Source organism: Castanea sativa, chromosome 5, assembly GCF_040712315.1.
Source record: "Castanea sativa cultivar Marrone di Chiusa Pesio chromosome 5, ASM4071231v1".
In the NCBI taxonomy this organism is placed as follows: Eukaryota; Viridiplantae; Streptophyta; class Magnoliopsida; order Fagales; family Fagaceae; genus Castanea; species Castanea sativa.
Genome location: NC_134017.1, coordinates 67,314,597 through 67,333,934, shown reverse-complemented (window position 1 = coordinate 67,333,934; position 19,338 = coordinate 67,314,597). Strand labels below are relative to the sequence as shown.

The 19,338-nt window shown below is 34.5% G+C and overlaps 3 protein-coding genes across 3 annotated transcripts; all 3 read left to right on the top strand.

Annotated features, from left to right (window-relative positions):
• The first annotated feature begins 1,908 nt into the window (after positions 1–1,908).
• On the top strand, positions 1,909–6,374 carry LOC142636394 (uncharacterized). The gene is made up of 7 exons (XM_075810603.1): positions 1,909–2,216; positions 2,442–2,508; positions 2,602–2,648; positions 2,985–3,072; positions 4,049–4,182; positions 4,272–4,370; positions 5,918–6,374. Exons 1-7 carry the CDS (start codon positions 1,986–1,988, stop codon positions 5,996–5,998), a joined length of 747 nt encoding a protein of 248 aa, XP_075666718.1. The 5' UTR covers positions 1,909–1,985; the 3' UTR covers positions 5,999–6,374.
• Positions 6,375–7,009: 635 nt separating this feature from the next.
• Positions 7,010–9,812, top strand: LOC142636393 (pentatricopeptide repeat-containing protein At4g04370). The gene has a single exon (XM_075810601.1). It carries the CDS (start codon positions 7,134–7,136, stop codon positions 9,387–9,389), a length of 2,256 nt encoding a protein of 751 aa, XP_075666716.1. The 5' UTR covers positions 7,010–7,133; the 3' UTR covers positions 9,390–9,812.
• Positions 9,813–15,552: 5,740 nt separating this feature from the next.
• On the top strand, positions 15,553–18,872 carry LOC142633447 (peroxidase 29-like). Its single transcript, XM_075807688.1, has 3 exons — positions 15,553–15,801; positions 17,377–17,734; positions 18,249–18,872. The coding sequence occupies exons 1-3, from the start codon at positions 15,589–15,591 to the stop codon at positions 18,650–18,652; spliced, it is 975 nt and encodes a 324-aa protein (XP_075663803.1). The 5' UTR covers positions 15,553–15,588; the 3' UTR covers positions 18,653–18,872.
• Positions 18,873–19,338: the final 466 nt, after the last annotated feature.

The window sequence follows — 19,338 nt, the reverse complement described above, 5'->3', positions numbered from 1 at the left end:
AAATTTATAATCTAGATGTAATTGAAACAAAACAAAAAATATATGATCATAAACTTGACATGATCAAGTTGAGTGGCAGTTTGACCTCAAAACTGACCTAGACTGACATGTAAATAGTCCTAATTGGGGTTCATTCAAAGTTAGGCTAACACATGCGCATGTGTTAGCCTAACTTTGCATGCATTTCCATGGATTAACCAATTTGGTACCAACTTTATCCCATAATTTTATCTTAAGTCTAGCTAATATGTTCAAGTTCTAAATTCTAGAAGTCAAACTTGTCACTTTTAAGAGGCAAGTTTCACTTTAACCATACGCCGCATCATATTATAGCTTTGTCAACATTAAGGCTGCGTTTGTTTGGACTTCAAATGATTTCAAGAAATACTTTTACCCATTTTCGTGTGTTTGGTTGCGCATGAAACATAGAATTTTCCGGAAAGCAATTTACTTTGACCGTAAAAAGGAGCCTTTGACCCGGAAAATGAATGCAGGTTGTATTTTACCTTCAAATCATTTCCGGGCTCACAGACGCTCAGAGAGAGAGAGAGAGAGAGAGAGAGAGAGAGAGAGAGAGAGAGAGAAAGAAAGAAGAGAGGCCGCACCCCAGTACCGGCGCCGTCTAGTTCGCGCCGCCGAGATCGTCCCACCGAGATCGCATCACCATCGAGGTCGCACCCCAGTACCGGCGCCGTCTAGTTCGCGCCGTCGAGATCGTCCCACCGAGATCGCATCACCATCGAGATCGCACCCCAGTACCGGCACCGTCTAGTTCGCGCCGCCGAGATCGTCCCACCGAGATCGTACCCCAGCACCGGCGCCGCCATCTAGATCGTCACCACCCAAAACCGTTCTCGTTCTTGACCCAAAGCTCATCGGCGCCGTCGTTCTCGTTCTTGACCCAAAGCTCATCGGCGCCACCGATCTCGTCATCTCAATCTCATCGCCCATGACCGATCTCGCCGTCTCGATCTCGTCGCCCATGACCCATGACCTTCCTCTCTCTGAGTCTCAATTTTCAATCGATCTCTCTTCCTCCCTCTCTCAGTTTGAACAAATTTTTTAGTTTAATGAATTGTTTTGAACAGATTTTTGTTTCTTTAAAGGTATTTATTGAAATTTTCTTAATAAAATTTGTTTGGATATTGAGAAAATGTGAAAAATTGGTAGGAAAATAGCATTTTTAGAATGTTACCAAACACCGAAAATCAATTTTCAAAGTATTTTCCATTGTAAGACCAAACACCTGAATTTTATTTTCCTTACGGGAATTCATTTTCCCCTGCATTCATTTTACGCTCGGAATTCGATTTACATTGAACCAAACGCAGCTTAAGAAACAAGTTACACTCGAACAACGTCATCTTTTTAACAAAAGAGTTTTAAAAAAAATAAATAAATAAATAAACTATATTCTCAAATAACTTTCAAATGGTATAACTTTACGAAATAATTCTCATAATAGTATTATTAAGAAAAAAAAATGCCAACAAAAATGTATAAATTCTTTTGATTCAACTTCCTATAAAAAAAAATCCCTAAAAAAAATTCTTATAAAAGAAAATAAAGGTAACTTCACAAAAAATAACATGAATATGTATTTTAAAAATCTTATAAATAAATTGTATATTTTTTTATGTCTTTAACATATATTATATCAAATTTTTTTCATTCAAATCAAATCGTAATTACAATAAAGATCAATAAATTTATTTTAATGCATAATTAAATATTACAAAAAATTAAAATTAAAATATTACTTAATGATAATCCTGACATAATTATTGAATTTTTATGTTCTTAAAAATTTTCAGACATGAAAGATGATTAAAAAATACAATCTAATTAATTTGTTAAAATTCACCTTCAAACAGTGAAAATACATGAGAAAAGTTTAACATCTATTCTTTTTATTATTCCACCTCCCGTTCCATTTTCTCCTTTTTAGTTCTCTAATTCTAATACTGAACAGAGTGAGTTCTGCCATGGCCACCACCTCGGCCGCCATGGACGGCGTGGCAGCAGCAGCTTTCCAGTCCGTAATCCAACGTGTCCAACAAGCCGCCGAGCGGTCCGGCCGCCGTGGGCCCCACCAGGTTCGAGTCGTGGCTGTCAGCAAGACCAAACCTGTCTCTCTCATCCGCCAAGTCTATGATGTCGGACACCGTTGTTTCGGCGAAAACTACGTTCAAGAGCTAATCGATAAAGCTCCTCAGGTTTCTTTTCTCTCTCTCTTATTATTTACAGTTTCTGTTATGTGAATGGGAATGAATGAATTAATCTCTTAGTTTTGTGCCACCAATGAATTAATCTCTTTTTTTTTTTGGTTTCTTTAAAGGTTCCAAATGGTGAAAATTGTGAATTGCTTCTGTTTTTTTGGGTCTTTTTTGTGGTGGGTTTTGTTGAAAGTAGTTAATTTGGTAATTGTTGGGTGATTTCAGCTTCCAGAAGATATAGAGTGGCATTTCATTGGGAATTTGCAGAGCAATAAAGCTAAGGCTCTTTTGGGTATGCTTCTCTTTCTGAATAAAAGGTATCGTTTTGGTTGAGGGGAGTAAGTAGAACTAATTGTTTATGAGGCATGGTGTAATATTTGTGCAGCTGGTGTCCCAAACCTTGCAATGGTAGAGAGTGTAGATGATGAGAAGGTAATTACTTTTTTTGTTTTTTGTTTTTTTGATGGCTTTCTGAGTTTCTCAGCTGAAGCATACACAAGATGACACCATTTTTCTATAGGATGGAAACGTATAAAGTGAACCAAAAATGAAAAATTTTAAGAAAACACACACACACATACTTCAAAGTTGGTTTGGACTGGATAGAATGGCAAAAAAAAAAAAAACATGAGGCTGACTCTGATTTGTCCGTTGAGGATCTATAACCGTGCCCAACATATTGGGATTAAGGCTTTGTTGTTGGTGGTGTTGTATACGTAAAAGTTGGTTGGTTTCTTTCTGATTTTCTACACTTTATGTGTTTTGCAGATTGCAAATCAACTTGATCGAGTGGTTGCAAGCATTGGGAGAAAGCCTTTGAAGGTCTTGGTCCAAGTAAATACCAGTGGAGAAGAATGTAAGTTGACTATGTTTGCTGATTTTGTTAAACTTATATTTACGTTTTTTTTTCTTTTTTTAATTCGTTATCTACAGCACATGATAAATTTACCTGTTTCTTGAGGATTTGACTAGTCTGACTTAAATTCCAAAATCTGACCTTTTATGGCTGCTTGAACAGTAGAATGACATGCTATAACAAATGATTTGGTTATATTATACAACATTTTTTTCTTTTGAAAATCATAGTATCAATCAGCAGTTGGATTAATTTCTAGGTTTGTGATTCCTTGTCTATATGTTTTATTGTTAACCTGGTTGAGTAGTATTGGTCTGTAATCTGCATGGTAATATTATTTATTGAAAATGAGCTATGGTTTTATTTTTTCCCCTATTTTTTTCATGTGAAGTTTTAGTACCTGTTTTATCCATTGGTGTTCCTCATTTGTCTTTTTGCATTTGTGATTTGGTGATGAAGGTTAATACATCCATTCTCTCTGTGAGACATGTTGTTTTAAGCATTCAATTATCACACAAACTCTTGTGTATCTGTTTCAAGTTAATTTCACATATGCAGCCCCCCAATCCCCTGGAATTGTGGGTTATTTTATTCTACATGACTTAATGAAGTTTCTCGTACAGAGAATTTCAATTTGCAACTGAATTTCATTTGCTTTTCCATGAAACCTCAGAGTTGAAGTGTTCAATGGTTTCTCTTGAAAACTTCATTTTCACATAACCTCTTTGTTCCATTAAATCAGTAACCATTATATGGATGTGAATTACTTAAAAAATTATACCAACTAACAATCTTAGCCACCCTTGCCTAATTTTGGTGGGATATACGTTTGAGAGTCATGGTGGTTTATTGTCTACACGAGATTCTGAGCTCCTCTGGAATAATTTTGTTTTTCAAACAATGTGAGTCATCACTAATCAATGCCAGGCTTTTATAGAACAATCCCAGTCATTCATTTTGTGTCATTTTGTTGCAGCAAAATTTGGGGTTGAGCCCTCTGGGTGTGTGGAACTTGCAAAGCATGTTAGTTTGGGCTGCCCAAACCTTGAGTTCTGTGGCCTAATGACAATTGGTATGCTGGATTATTCTTCGACCCCAGAAAACTTCAAGGTAACAATCTCCACATTATGCATGGTTCTATGATCAAAGTGTTTTTCCTTGTGCTTCCTGAATTTCCTAAAATCTGTCTGTTGTTTTAGGCATTATCAAACTGCAGAACTGAGGTTTGCAAAGCACTAGGAATTCCAGAAGAGCAATGTGAGCTGTCAATGGGCATGTCTGCAGACTTTGAGCAAGCAGTAAAGACACTTCTGCTTCTGTTCTTCATAAGACTATATTTCATAACCGATTTCTGATTTTTATGTTTTGATGTTTGTAGACGACTAAATTTCTTAGTTTGAAATAAATCAAACAAGTAAAATAGTTTCACAAATGCGAATTTGTATTGATGAATATGTGGTACAATTCTCTGTAATTACAAAAGAGTGATCCTCTGATTCGATCTCCTTGAAAGATTTGTTGATTGGAATTGTGGTAATGTGATTTTGATTCGAACACCGAATGTACTTCAATTTAGCTGAAGAATGGATTGAAGATCTTTAAAACGGAATTACAATGAATCTCTAGTTATGAGCTTGTTAGAAATCCTTTTTTCTTTGTGTTCTTCGCGTTCTTCGTGTTCTTCGTGCGTTCTTCGTCTTTAAAGGTTTGTGGTGGAAGTTCTTTAGTGCTTTAAAGGCTTGATTCCGTAGAGCTTCGTTGATTTATAATGTGTTGAGGTTCTTGAAGGCTTTTGAGCTTGATTCCAGTGAACTTTGAGATTTAGGAATATGATTTGGATGATTCCTCTTCGATTGTTCTTCGTGTTTGAAGGTTTGTGGTGGAAGTTCTTCGGGGCTTTGGAGGCTTGAATCCGTAGAGCTTCACCAATTTGTGGTTTGTTGAGGTTTCTGGAGGCTTTTGAGCTTGATTCCAGTGACCTTTAAGATCTAGACAATTAATTTAGATGACTTTGCTTCGAATGTTGTCTATATTCGAGGTTGAAGTTCTTGGAGTTCTTGGAGGCTTCGGGGTTTGATTCCGGCAGGGCTTCTGGATTTCTGAACTCAAGATATCTTCTTCCTTCTGTCCTCTGTCTGTCTTCTTGAATGTCTTAGGAAGGCTTCTATTTATAGGAGTTTAGGGGTGGGTGAGTGACACGTGGCGGAGTCTGATTGGTGACACATGTCACAGCCTGATTGGTCCGCTTATGTCATCGCTTACACGTACTGGATTGCTTGTGTCATTGCTTACACGTGCAAGGCTGTTTGTGTCATCACTTACACATGCAGGGCTGCTTGTGTCATCGCTTACACCTGCTGATGCAGTTTCATGCCTTTATTTTAATGACACTTGGCAAATTTCTATTGGTTTCTGAATAGTGATAGCAAAACCTAGCAGCAGTACGTGGCGCTTTGTAATTTGTTGTATTTTGTGAACTTGGTAGTATGATGTGTCAGCTTATGATAGGTCGGGAATTTTCCCTCTCTACAATGTTCATTAATTTTCTTTTATTAGGCTGAGAATTTAGAGTATCAAGAAATTGAATTGAGCTATTTATAGAGAATTGGACTAAGAAAGCATAAACTTTAAACAATTACAATCCTGCTATCATGTTTACTTGCTGCCTCATTTATCAATTTTCTACAAGTTAAATGGTTCTAAAACTATGTTGATACATGGAAATGAACATTTTAACTTGAAGTCGTATCATTATGTGCAATTACTTTGTGTGTCTAATCTTATACATGTACACTGTAATACCGGAGGAATAGACTCATGGCTTGAAAACTTGATTGTTTTGCAGATTGAAATGGGTAGTACAAACGTGAGAATTGGATCAACAATATTTGGAGCAAGGGAATATCCAAAAAAGCAATCAAATTAGCTGTTCAAACCCGAAAATTTATGGAATTATGTGCATTAGGCCATAGAATTGTGGGCTTATTCTTGTAACGTTTTTACACATTAATATTGGCTTGGTGTACTAAGAATTCTACGGTATTTGCTGGTCGGATTTGTGATTCTTACTCGAATGGATCAATTCAACCAGAATAAATACTCCTTATGAGCATGTGCGTGCTGTTCAATAAACATTCAGAGTGCAACTGTTACCGTGAAATTTATGAGTGCTGTTCAATAAACATTGAGAGAGCAATTGTAACACCAGTGCCAAAGCTTGATGCTGAAGCCAAAGCCAGAGATGGTCATTTCTCCAGCTTCTTTTGCCTTCTTCAATAAATCAGTATTTATTCAGAAGAAAAGGGTTTATTTCTTTCATCATTGTTTGCCATTGAAACAGATTGTGATCAGAGAATAAGTTCTGTGTTTCTTGAGAAAACCTTAAAATGAACAAAGACACAACTTGTGAAATTAATCACATAGGAACCTAATTTTAAGAATTTTTATGGGGCCTCAACCCTCAAGTAACCCCAATAAGTCCAACGTTTGTAACAATACCAACGCCACAACCAATATTACCATGAATCACTCTGACAGAATCAAATTATTTGCAACTGATTACCTGCTATTCTGACCAAATAACAAAAAGGACCGTCTAAAAATTGCAAGCCATTAGGATTTAGGACTGTCATCTCGTATGTTTTCAAACACAATAGGAATCTGCCCAATAGGCACCACTAGGCAATTGCTAGAGTGTTGCACCAACACCAATTACCCTCATTTCTAACATAAATTTTTTTACAATTTTCACTTTTTTTTTTTTTTTTCATTTTATTTATCCCATGGTTAAGATTGAAAGTAATCACATCTTTAGTCATAAAATATTTTTACTTTTTTTCATTTAATTTATTCAAAAATTAAAATTAAAAGTTACTTTTTTCTAACTCTTAATCTAAGTGAATGAGAGCTCTTGCACCAATAAGGGAAAAGTCACAAATTAGTGAATTACCTCATCGGAGCTGAAACCAAATTTCTTTGTTTCACGTGTCTTTCTGCTTCCCCATGCATTCAATAGCTTCAAGTCAACTTTCTTCCGTTCTTCATGCCTTCTAACATGAGTTATGAACATGCTAAAATCCTCTTCCCTAAACCCCTTAAAACAACTTCCACCATTTCAACCCACCACTACCAAGTCATTCAACGCTATCATCAACCAACTCTCATCCCAGGGCGCCCACCATGAAGTATTTCTCACCTATTCCTCTATGCTCAACACAAATACTCCTCCAGATGCCTTTACCTTCCCCAGTCTCCTCAAAGCCTGTACCTCTCTGGAACTGTTTTCACATGGCCTCTCGTTCCATCAACTTGTCATTGTTAATGGGTATTCCTCTGATTCTTATATTGCGTCTTCTTTGATCAACTTCTATGCAAAATTCAGGTGCGTAGGTAATGCTCAGAAAGTATTTGACATAATGCCTGATAGAAATGTTGTTCCTTGGACTGCAATTATTGGATGTTATTCACGCCTGGGTGATGCTAATACGGTGTTTTCTGTGTATAATGAGATGCAGCGCCAAGGAATTCGACCCAGTTCGGTTACATTGTTAAGCATGCTCTCTGGAGCTCCAGAGCTTAACCATGTGCAGTGCTTGCATGGTTGTACAGTTTTGTATGGTTTTGAGTCCGATACAGCTTTGGCTAATTCTATATTGAATGTATATGGTAAATGCGGAAGCATTGAGGATGTTAAAGACCTTTTTAAATTTATGGATTATAGGGACATGATTTCATGGAATTCTTTGATATCGGGCTATGCCCAGATTGGGGATATTAGTGAAGTTTTGCAGCTTTTAGATAGAATGAGAATTGAAGGTATGGAGCCTGACCAGCAGACATTTGGGTCTTTGGTGTCTGTGACTGCAACGCAAAGCAATCTTAAATGGGGAAAGTTGGTGCATGGGAAGGTTTTAAAATCTGGATTTTACTTGGATGCACATGTTGAAACATCACTTATAGCTATGTATTTGAAATGTGGGAACATTGACAGTGCATTTCGGATATTTGAACAGACCACAGATAAAGATGTAGTGTTGTGGACTGCAATGATCTCAGGGCTTGTGCAAAATGATTGTGCAGATGAGGCACTTACAGTTTTCTTTGAAATGTTAAAATCAAGAGTGAAGCCATCTACTGCTACAATAGCTAGTGCTCTTGCAGCTTGTGCACAACAGGCTTCTTATGATCTGGGGACCTCAATTCATGGTTACATATTAAGGCAAGGAATGACATTAGACATCCCTGCTCAAAACTCTCTTGTTAATATGTATTCTAAGTGCAGTCATTTGGATCAAAGTTGTGCTGTTTTTGATAGGATGGCCAAAAGAGATTTGGTTTCTTGGAATGCAATAGTTGCTGGGCATGCTCAAAATGGCCATATATTTGAAGCCTTGTCCCTCTTCAATGAAATGAGGACAACCCTTCAAAGACCTGATTCAATAACTGTTGTCTCCCTTCTCCAAGGTTGCGCTTCCACTGGGGCACTCAATCAGGGGAAGTGGATCCACAACTTTGTAATTAGAAGTTGCCTTAGACCATGCATCTTGGTGGACACAGCTTTGGTTGATATGTATTCTAAATGTGGTGATTTAGATACTGCCCAGAAGTGTTTTGATGGGATGGCACAACATGATCTGGTTTCTTGGAGCATAATAATTTCAGGATATGGTTGTCATGGTAAAGGGGAGACTGCTTTGAGGATGTATTCAGAGTTTCTACGCACTGGAATTGAACCAAACCATGTTATTTTCCTGTCAGTTCTCTCCACCTGTAGCCATAATGGGCTTGTCCAACATGGTTTGAGTATATTCCAGTCTATGACAGAAGACTTTGGTATTGCACCAAACCTTGAACACCGTGCATGCATTGTTGATCTACTCAGTCGTGCTGGGAGGGTAGAGGAAGCGTATAACTTCTACAGGAGGATGTTTCAAGAACCCACAATTGATGTGTTAGGCATACTGCTTGATGCTTGTCGGGTTAATGGCAATGATGAACTTGGTGATGTAATTGCCAGAGATATTCTCATGTTGAGGCCTGCAAATGCAGGAAATTATGTGCAATTGGCACACAGCTATGCTTCAATGAATAGATGGGATGGAGTGGGTGAGGTGTGGACCCAAATGAGGTCTCTTGGCTTGAAGAAACTCCCTGGATGGAGTTTCATTGAACTTCATGGGGCCATTACAACCTTTTTTTCAGATCACAATTCACATCCTCAATCTGAAGATATGGTGTCAGTATTGAAAACTTTGAGCTGGGAAATGAGGAAAATGGACATTAACAATAAGACCAGCCAAGTCCATTGTATATCCTAAAATGTTGGTAAGACAGGCAGTCAGGCAGTGGGTTTCTTAAAAGAAAACTCCCTTCAGCCAATGTGTTTGGGATGCCTGTTTTGTCAATGGACATGGAACCTGGAATTCCAATTTTTACGGAAACTTGTCTGCACAATAATTGCGGACTTCAATTGTTTGTGCTTATAGGAGTGTTGTACAATTACATGGGAATGGGATTGTTACAGTGTTCATTATATTCTTATAGATGACAGTTCTACAAAAAATAAAGTCAAACTAAGATGCTCAACCATTGGGTACATGGAAACACAAAATCATCTTAACAGGATCGCGCAGGAATGGATGCCATGATATGCCCACCACGTTCCTCATATTTATTTAACTTTGCAAAACTCTTTCATTCTGTTTTTCTTTTTCTGATAGAGTAGCCAAATACTTTCTATTCTCTGGTTTTTGTTTTTGTTTTTTCTTCTTTTTTTTTATTTAATAATAAAAGTTAAAAAGCTTTCAATTCTTTGTATGGACGATTTGATCAAGACGTTCTTTCAAGCATTTTTTTTAACTAATAATAGAACTGTTCATGTTACAATTAATAATAGAACTAATCAATGTATATTTACACGGTTACTACATTTATACAACTTTAACTTGACTTATGTGGGTGATTTTGGAGTTTGAATGTGTAAATTTAGTTATTTTTCTATTTTGCGTTGTCTGATGCAAACACTGGACAATTTGCAACAGCAATCTTGTCCAAGCCTTTACAAGCATTTTAAAATCTCAAAAGAATTTTTATAAGTCATGACAATCTAATGTCAAAGACCAAGCTTTTCTATCGTTGTCTATTCTTCCAATGGATATTTTACATTTGCACAATGTAGATGTTGTTGGCAATGTTTGTTGACTCTTTTTTTTTCTTTTCTTTTTTTCCGTATATTCTTATTAAAGGTTTAGTTCAATTAATATTATCTCCCTTTTAAACACCTTAAATATACTATTACGCGTCCTTGATACAATAGTCACTTCATAAATATAAATGCTTAAAATGTATGAAGGATAAGGATTAGAGTTCAAGTCTCTAGAAAGATAAATAAATATATATATATATATATATTGTAGGACTAATTTCATTTTAAATCCTATTTCAAATTAAATCTTTTATTTTAAAGTATTAAATTAGACTATGAAAATTTAAGGCCGATGACTTATTAATCTACATTCCAAACTAAAATTTGCACTGCCGCATATCCTTGGTGTAATGGTCACTCTAGAAAGGAGTTTTACACACATATACACTTAGATTAGACTAGAATAAAATTTCTATTTTATATTAAAAAATTAAAATTTACAGATTTTTTTTAATTATTACTATTAAATATAAGATTTAATTCAAAACTAGTGAAATTATAAAAAAATATTATGTTTACAATATTTTCACAACAATTTTATAAAAAATTAACTTCATCGCACGCGCAAAGCGCATGCAATGAGATTTTTTTTAGTGGTCATATTTTGTAGGAAAAAAAAAACACAAAAATTGTGTTTTTTTTATTTTATATATATAATTTTTATTTTGAAATTTTAATTTATATGTAGATAAAGTAATTTGAAAATTAACAAGAAAGCGGTCCTATTTTTTAAGCAATGTTTTAGTGGGAGTTAGAATTGTATTTTTACCAAATTATCTTGTAATTTTATCTCTACTTAAACATAGGGTATAAGAGTATTTTTTAATTAAAAAAATCAGAATCCAAAAATAATAGTATAGATTATAAAATCATAATAGTCAAAAGTAATTATAAAATCATAATAATCAAAATATATATATATATAAAATCATAAGTGGCAAATAGTTGTTGGTTGTTAATAATGGCAAAAAAATAATTTTTATTGTGGTTCAAATTAGAATAAGTAAAAAAATTTCTACTTATAATTTGTTTTTAAAATTTTGTGAAAATATTGTGGACTTAAATTATAAGATTAAATCTGTAACCGTTTAAATTAGTCCTTAAAAATAGGATTTACAATATAATCTACCCAAATTTATAAGAAACCAAAAAGGAAGGGGGAAAAAAACCGACATTGTTTCTGTTTCACAGTTAAGTTTAATATTAAACTGTAAAACACATCAAAAAAAAAAATTAAACTGTAAAAAAAAATCCTTTGATTTCTTCCCAAAAAGAGTTCTAAATGGAACCCATCATCATCATCAATAATTATCCATCAAGGTTTAAGGATATCCGTACCTCAAAGTTCAAACTGATCATGCGGTGCTTTCCTTTAATCTTAAACTCCTTCTCTAAACTTTCTTATCACTCACTCTTTTACTCATCAACATTCTCCTTCTCTTCACTTCACAGAAATACTATACATTGTGTGTGTGTGTTTTTTTATTATAGAGAGAGATGTCAGAGTCAGAGTCAGTGATAATGAATTATTTTAATTATTATTATTATTATTATAATAATTATAATAATTGGTTCCAAGGCCGAAATGAAAGATGGTTGAAGATTGGGATGGGCCTATGTGGCCTGTTTTTAGTGGGCTACATAGTGGGCCCACCTTTGTATTACCACCTCTCCGAATCACTCTCCACCACCGCCGCCGCCGTGTCTACCGCCCCCGTCTGCCGTCCTTGTTTCTGTGATTGCTCTTCTCATCTTCTTCTCTCTCTCCACGAAGGTTACTTCTTTTATTTCCTTTCTTTTATTTATTTGTTTTTTTTATAACTAACTTTATAACTAACTGCCTTTCAAGTTTTTATTATATCTGAGATATTGTGGGCCTATTGACATGGTTGCCAATATTCATTTTTGGGACCCAATTTAAAAAGTGGTGGTCCTCTTTATGGGCATGAATCCGCATGATATTTAAAAAAATAAATGAAAATGAAATTTTTTTATATATTTCTTTTTATATTTTGTGTTCAAAATTAAGTTAAATTTACGTTTGTTAAAATCTTTTCAGGATGAAATTAAAAGTTTTATGGAGAAAATTTATGGATAGTTAATTCTAATTTTATATTTAATTTTAGTGGAATACTAATGAAATCATGCTCAAATGGCAATAGAGGGTGAGCTCGTGTGTGTAACTTAATAGAGCAATGATAGTTTAGCTCATGTGAAAGAATATGAGACTATACAATGTGATACATTCTTTGAATTTTTTATTTTATTTAGGCTTCCACTTAAACAGAATTTACATTTATATCAAAATATTAGTTCATTGAATTAGTCAATAAAATAAATGTATATATTAATTATCTATAGTTTTGTATAAATTATTTATATTAATGGAATTTATATGATTATCTTTCTAAATCTTATATAAGAAATTATTTTTGTTTAGAATTTACTAAACTTGTTCGTAACCATTTAGTGCAAATGTTGGATATTTGACAGAGACATTGATTATGAAATATCTTTTGTCTTCTAAACAAACTACGCTAGTTAAAGTGCATGCTTACTAATGTCCTGTATATATCTGGTTTTTCTACAGGATGGAGCAACAAGACCCTTACAAGTAAGTGTTTTTTTTTTTTTTTGGCCAATGTATATCTATAAATGTTTTTGAGGTATAATTGACTAAACTAGGACTTAAGTTAGGACTGATAACTTTATTGTAAAATATTTATGTTGTCATCAATAAATTAGGATCTTGAAGTTAAAGCATATGTTAATGGCATTATATTTTTCACCGTTAATTATGGTTAAATCTGTTGCTTTTAGACTATTTTACGATGTAACTTTGGATCAAGCGCAAGGCCTCAAGCTCTGAAACATCCTAGAGAGATGATAATGAAGCCAGCCGACAACTAAACCACTTTTGTTCAGTAGCATGAGAGAGTTTGCTTGCTGTTCGTTTTCTTATTAAAGTATTATATATATATATATATATATATATATATATATATATATATATTTGTATTATGCAGTTAACATAAGAATCGTCTGATTCATAGGCAAAATTTATCTAGTTACTCCACTTTCTGCCTATGTTAACATGGTCTGCATTAGTGAAAGTTTCAATAATGCCTCAGCATTCATGGCCTAATAACATTATTCTGCATAGTCATGTAGCATTCATGCCCAATAATAATGTTCTGCATACAATGAAATATGCATGGTATTGGTAAAAAAAAGTGGTTAAAATTGTTGCTACTTCATATCTGAAATCTCATTTTGTTTTAGATTGGCATCTTGGCACTTGACACCTTTGTTTTAGTAAATGATACTGCAATTAAGCTTATTGAGCAGATTAAATTTTTTTGTACAGCATATTATTCCTTAAATTGTGGCATTATCTCAATCTTGAATTGATATTTCCTTAGATTGTATGAAGCATGAGCCTGGGAAGAGTGAAGAAATGGATACGGATCTGTTGTCAGAGGAACTGAAGCTTAGGGAAGCTGAAGCTCAAGAAAACCAGCGGCGTGTTGATAGGGCCCTCTTAGAGGCTAAGAAAAGGTCTTCCCAATATCAAAAGGAGGCAGACAAGTGCAATATGGGAATGGAGACCTGTGAGGGGACAAGGGAGAAGGCTGAAGCAAAACTGGCTGCACAGAAGAAAATCACTGCAATGTGGGAACTCAGGGCTCGTAATCGAGGATGGACAGAAGCTCCCATTAAGCTCCCTCAAAAACCTCCCTCTAAGCTCCATCAAGAACCTCCCATTAAGCTCCTTCAAGAACCTCCCCCTAACCTCCGTCAAAAACCTCCCATTAAGCTCCATCAAGAACCCCCCATTAAGCTATGTGGTCATGATTAAAAGATATTAGCCTGGTATATATGGAATTTTAATCCATAAATGTTATCCTTGTGTCCATTATCCACTAGGAATCTCTGTCTTAATCCTATCCATGGCCATCAACTTAATCATTCTTTTATTAGTTTATTGAGTTATATCTTATTGGTTGCTTCTAATTTAAGCACAAAATCATTTCTGCTGTTCTTGGTTGTTTGAGGCAGTTTGCTTCAAATAGGAGCTCATTAGAATTTGATGTTTGATACATTTTTTTTAATCGTTTATTATCATCCATTCTCTTCCCTGATCTGTTAATTAGATCTCTCAAGTAAATTGTGCCTCTAATATGTAGTTATTGCAAAAGAAATGCCTCATTGCTTTATATGTCTTGTTCCAATTATTACTGTCTTTGATCATACCACATTACCACCTCTCATTGTACATAGCATACCTATAGCAGCCGAGGAAATCAGTAACAGCAAGCCATCTTCCTACATATCGTAGGGTAGGACCATTGTGTTGAAACTCCACATACTTGTGGCAAAATTGTCTAAGTCACAAGCATCTATTTTAAGTTTTTAACTACAGATGCTACTATACTGTCAAGGCCATTTTATTACCAGTTTTAGTGGACAAGAAATAATTTTAGACCACATATATACCTGTAGCACTTTCTCCAAATTACAGCAACCTAAAATTGCTACCAGCTTGTACAAAACAAAAGGTAGTTGCGTGTCTCCAAGACAGGACCATCAAATTCACAACTTAACATGCAGCAAAATTGTGAAAATTATATGCATCCTTTTAGACAATACATTCTATTGGATAGTGATTGCACCATCATGACGCTTGTTTTGACAGTGCATTTTAACATCACTGGACCAAATCTCACTGACGCTATATAATATATCAGCACTCTGATGTGAAATATTGGCTTATGCCGACAGGTTTATTTGCTGAAAAAACATACTTCATTGAAAACAGATAGATAAAGACAGAAATTAATGGGTCATAGAACCATCAAACTTACAAAAATCAGTCCATTATGAGCACAAACATATGCGTTCTGACTGACAAAGGATACCATCCCACCAACTAAAAGAAGTAAAAAATAATTTTGACATCTTCTGCAATGGATTAAATGGACCAGTCTCTTTAAAAAATAACATACCTATAACTTCATTTTATTTTATTTTTTGCTGTTAAAATTGCTAAATAGGCTGCTTTCCCCTCTGCCCATAACACAACAGCAGGCCCTGAGCCCACTTTTGCGTGACGAGTATGTGATGAAGTACAACTGTCAATTAGGAGGAAGGATAAGCAGAAGAAGCCACTGGTTTTCACAATATGCTTTTTAAACTCTCACTAATCAATGCAAAGCCAAGTCAAGAAACCATATAAAAGAAACTCTTTTAGTCCTTGAGAGACTTACTCTGCCACCATACAAATCCACTATTCAGTCCTGTGTGTTGAGAAAATGGGAAGCTGTTCTCCATTATTTGTGTTAGCAGTAGTGCTTATAGGGATCCCATTTGGTATAAATGAAGCAAAACTGGCTTATGACTACTACAAGTATTCATGTCCAAACTTAGAAACCATAGTGAAGGGGGAGATGCTAAGCATTTTCTTGACTGATGCTACTGCACCGGCAGCCTTTCTCCGGCTCATGTTCCATGACTGCCAAGTCCAGGTGAGGTTACACTTACACTTGCTCTTCCTTTTTTTTTCCCTTTCACTAGTTTTTCTTTTTTTTAAGGCTTTCCAAATCATACAAATTATGTCACTAAAATTTTTAATCTTGTACTATCAATGATCAAAGTTAACTACAAGAAGCAAGGTAGTCATATTTTTTTGTTCCATTTGAAAATTTTCAAGAATTAAGTTGGCATTGACAGGTCATGGATGAAATTGAATTCGAAGTATAGAGTTCAATGACCAAATCTTAGTTTTTTTTTACTTTTTTTTTACTTTTTTCTTTGAAATAAATTCTTTCTACACCTAGAAGATATTTAATCTAACTACATGACCGACCAGCATTTACTCGCTCATTTACCTCACAACAGTGGATTGTACGTGAGTAAGTCACATGCCACACACCGCAAGCTTTTTACATGCATTAAATTTGCATCTATGTGTGTGTGTGTGTGTCTGTCTGTCTTAACTCCTACTCCTATGTAACCAAATTTGTACTTCAAGATGTTTTACTCCTTTTATTTTGCCATAATTTTGTTCGCAGTCTCCCACTTATTCTTTTTGTCCCTCTAAAATGGCAAGGCATTATTATTTACATCAAATTAGTATTTACAAAGAACCGTTTATTTGTTTCAAGGTGCATGATATCCCACCAAAAGTAAGGCATACAGTAAAACTTAGTGTGGCTCAGTATAAATGTGGTACATATATTGCTAGCCCTTCCCTGATTCCCTACAATGCTAGCTGATCCACACAAAAGTTAGCTTCTCTATAAACATATCTAACTCTAGCCGGTAGGTTTCTACAATTAGTCCATATCTTCACAAATGTAAACATGAACAGTTCTATTACTAGTTAAAAAATACCTAATTAACCCATATTCTTTAGAATTTTATTGATAACAATCTTGATACCTATGTATTGTTATAGCCTCCAACCTATATAGAAAAACCTAGACCAGATACGTGTGAAACACAAAATTAGGTTAGAAACAGAAGAAATCTACCAAAAGATAGAAAATGGAGAGAATTACGAAACCTAATTACTACAAAGTCATAAACCCTAAGCCCTCATTTGGGAGGAGGAAATGGAATGGAATGGAAATGAAACGAATGAAGAAAATAATTTTATAATATTCTTCCCTGCTTTTGTAATTAAGTTCATCATTTAAATCATCACTTGACTTAAGTTCATCACTTAAATCAAAATTAAGTATGAAAATTTTGGGTTACCTCTTCAACATCAATTGTATATGCCTTCTTTTAAAGGCATGAATTAATCTTTTCCTGAAATATCTAGAACCTTTTAAACAAACGTTACAAGCCTGAAAACCTTTCAATTTCACGAGGTGCGTGAGTCAAAAAGAGAAACTAATAACAAGACACCTAACTTATAAGTAAAGATTACTTTCTTACATGTACTTAAGAATAATCTAGCTTATCTTTCCATGGACATGGTTCATTTCATTATCTTTCTTCTTCTCTCTGTTAGCTTCTAGGCCTACAGAGATTGTACTTGCATGAAGGTACATTCTCTCTCACACAAACTGAGTTTCAATTGCTATGATATACAGGGGTGCGATGCATCAATCCTGCTCAATTCAGACAATTCAAAACACAAACCCGAAATGGTTTCTTCAAAAAACTTTGATATCAGAAAGCGGGAATCGATTGGCTACATAAAATCAATATTGGAAAAGGAGTGTCCAGGGAAGGTGTCTTGTGCAGATATCATTGCTTTAGCTGCCAAGGAATCAGTGTCATTCTCAGGAGGACCCCATATTCAGATCCCTCTTGGAAGAAAGGACTCCACCACTTCTAATTACCAACAGGCTGATGCAAGTCTTCCCCCACAAGGGATTAAAGTCCATGAATTAATTCATACTTTCGCCTCTAAAGGGATGAATCTTGAGGAGTCAATCGCCATCATCGGTAATGGACTAAATAATTTAATAACTCCTACTAGTGTGTTTAAAAGAACAATAAGTTTAGAAAACACAAATTTTCACAATTTCTTTTTATCAGTGACAAGATAACATGTTGTGATTAGTATTAATAAAAGTAGTGTCAGTTATTATCACATGAAAAGAAAAAAAGTGATATTGTTCCAATTATAACTTACTAACGTAAATAAAAAAAATTTTAAAAAAAAAACTGTGAAATTATTTGGTACAAATATCAACATAAAAGAAACTACATATATAGAATTTTTTTTTTTTTTTTTAATGAATACACAGACTAGCATAATGTCTTCCTCGTAAATAGACTTTGAACATAGGAATTTTAAATAAGATTGATTAAATCTTGTCCACAGTGATTGGTTTACTACTTTTGTTAAAGTGACTAAAGAAACATCCAACAGAATGTACCACTAGAAGTTGAAAATGTCCACTATAATTTAAGTTTATCTTTTTTTTTTTTTTTAACTTAAAACTGTTCTTTGCAGGTGCACATACACTGGGTGTTGGACACTGCATGAACATTGCTAGTAGATTGTACGATCCACAGCCTAATGGTCATACGCAATATGGATATGAGGGCTACTTAAGACTTAAATGTCCTACAAGAGTTCCTTTAACAAACTTCACATTCGTTCCAAACGACATAACCCCCACGATATTTGATAACCAGTATTACAGAGATGTTCTAATGGGTAAAGGCTTGTTTACTATTGATTCAAGCATCTCCACAGATCCGCGAACTGCACCCATTGTTAGACACTTCGCCATTGATCAGAACTATTTCTTCCAAGTCTTCTCTTCTGCGTTTGTCAAGCTTTCTTCAACCAATGTTCTAACTAAAGGGAAAGGTGAGGTGAGGAGGCAATGCAACCGTATAAATATAAACTAGCGTCATCGCAACTGCTATGCGTGTGCTCAAGGCCTTTTAATTTCCTCCAATATTTCACAAAAAAAAATATATAGAAAATTATATTAATAAAAATTTTAAAACAAAAATCGATACTTCAATAATTGAAGTGAGGGCTTAGTATTTCATGTGCTTTGATTACATGAAAGGGGTATCCTTGTAGTATTTCATATGCTTTGATCAAATAAAAGAGGTATTCAAAGTTGGTTGTTTTTCCATGAGTGATGGAATTCATAACAAATGTACGTTGTTTTTCCTAGCGGACAAAAAAATGAACACATCCAATCACATCCAAAATAATAGTTACGTTTTTTGGTCTTAGCCTCATCATATTCTCATATGATAAGGCTAGGACCAAAAAATGAACTTATCCATGCACATCCAAAATAATGGTTTTGGTATTCATTTTTTTGTGCTAGTTTTATCATTCTCTTGAGTCCTGACTATATTAGTAGTTCATAAAACATTAAACTTCAAATTGAAAATTAACGGAAATTTGATATTAAAAAAAAAAAAAAACCTTTGAGCACATAAACCTCAAATTTAATTTTAAGGGATATGGACAAGGGATTATAGTTTTAAATATTTGTTTACAGAGACATTAACAGTATTTTGGTAGGAGGTTTTTTTTTTTTTTAAGAAACTTTTTTTTTTTGTATTCAAAACAA

Bases quoted from the DNA above. Each gene is read 5' to 3' on its own strand.
- LOC142636394 (XM_075810603.1), top strand. From the start codon at position 1,986: ATGGCCACCACCTCGGCCGCCATGGACGGCGTGGCAGCAGCAGCTTTC. The intron at 4,183-4,271 runs GTAACAATCTCC...CTGTTGTTTTAG, and splicing joins CGACCCCAGAAAACTTCAAG to GCATTATCAAACTGCAGAAC. The intron at 4,371-5,917 runs GTAAAGACACTT...ATTGTTTTGCAG, and splicing joins CTGCAGACTTTGAGCAAGCA to ATTGAAATGGGTAGTACAAA.
- LOC142636393 (XM_075810601.1), top strand. From the start codon at position 7,134: ATGAACATGCTAAAATCCTCTTCCCTAAACCCCTTAAAACAACTTCCA.
- LOC142633447 (XM_075807688.1), top strand. From the start codon at position 15,589: ATGGGAAGCTGTTCTCCATTATTTGTGTTAGCAGTAGTGCTTATAGGG. The intron at 15,802-17,376 runs GTGAGGTTACAC...TATGATATACAG, and splicing joins TCCATGACTGCCAAGTCCAG to GGGTGCGATGCATCAATCCT. The intron at 17,735-18,248 runs GTAATGGACTAA...TGTTCTTTGCAG, and splicing joins GGAGTCAATCGCCATCATCG to GTGCACATACACTGGGTGTT.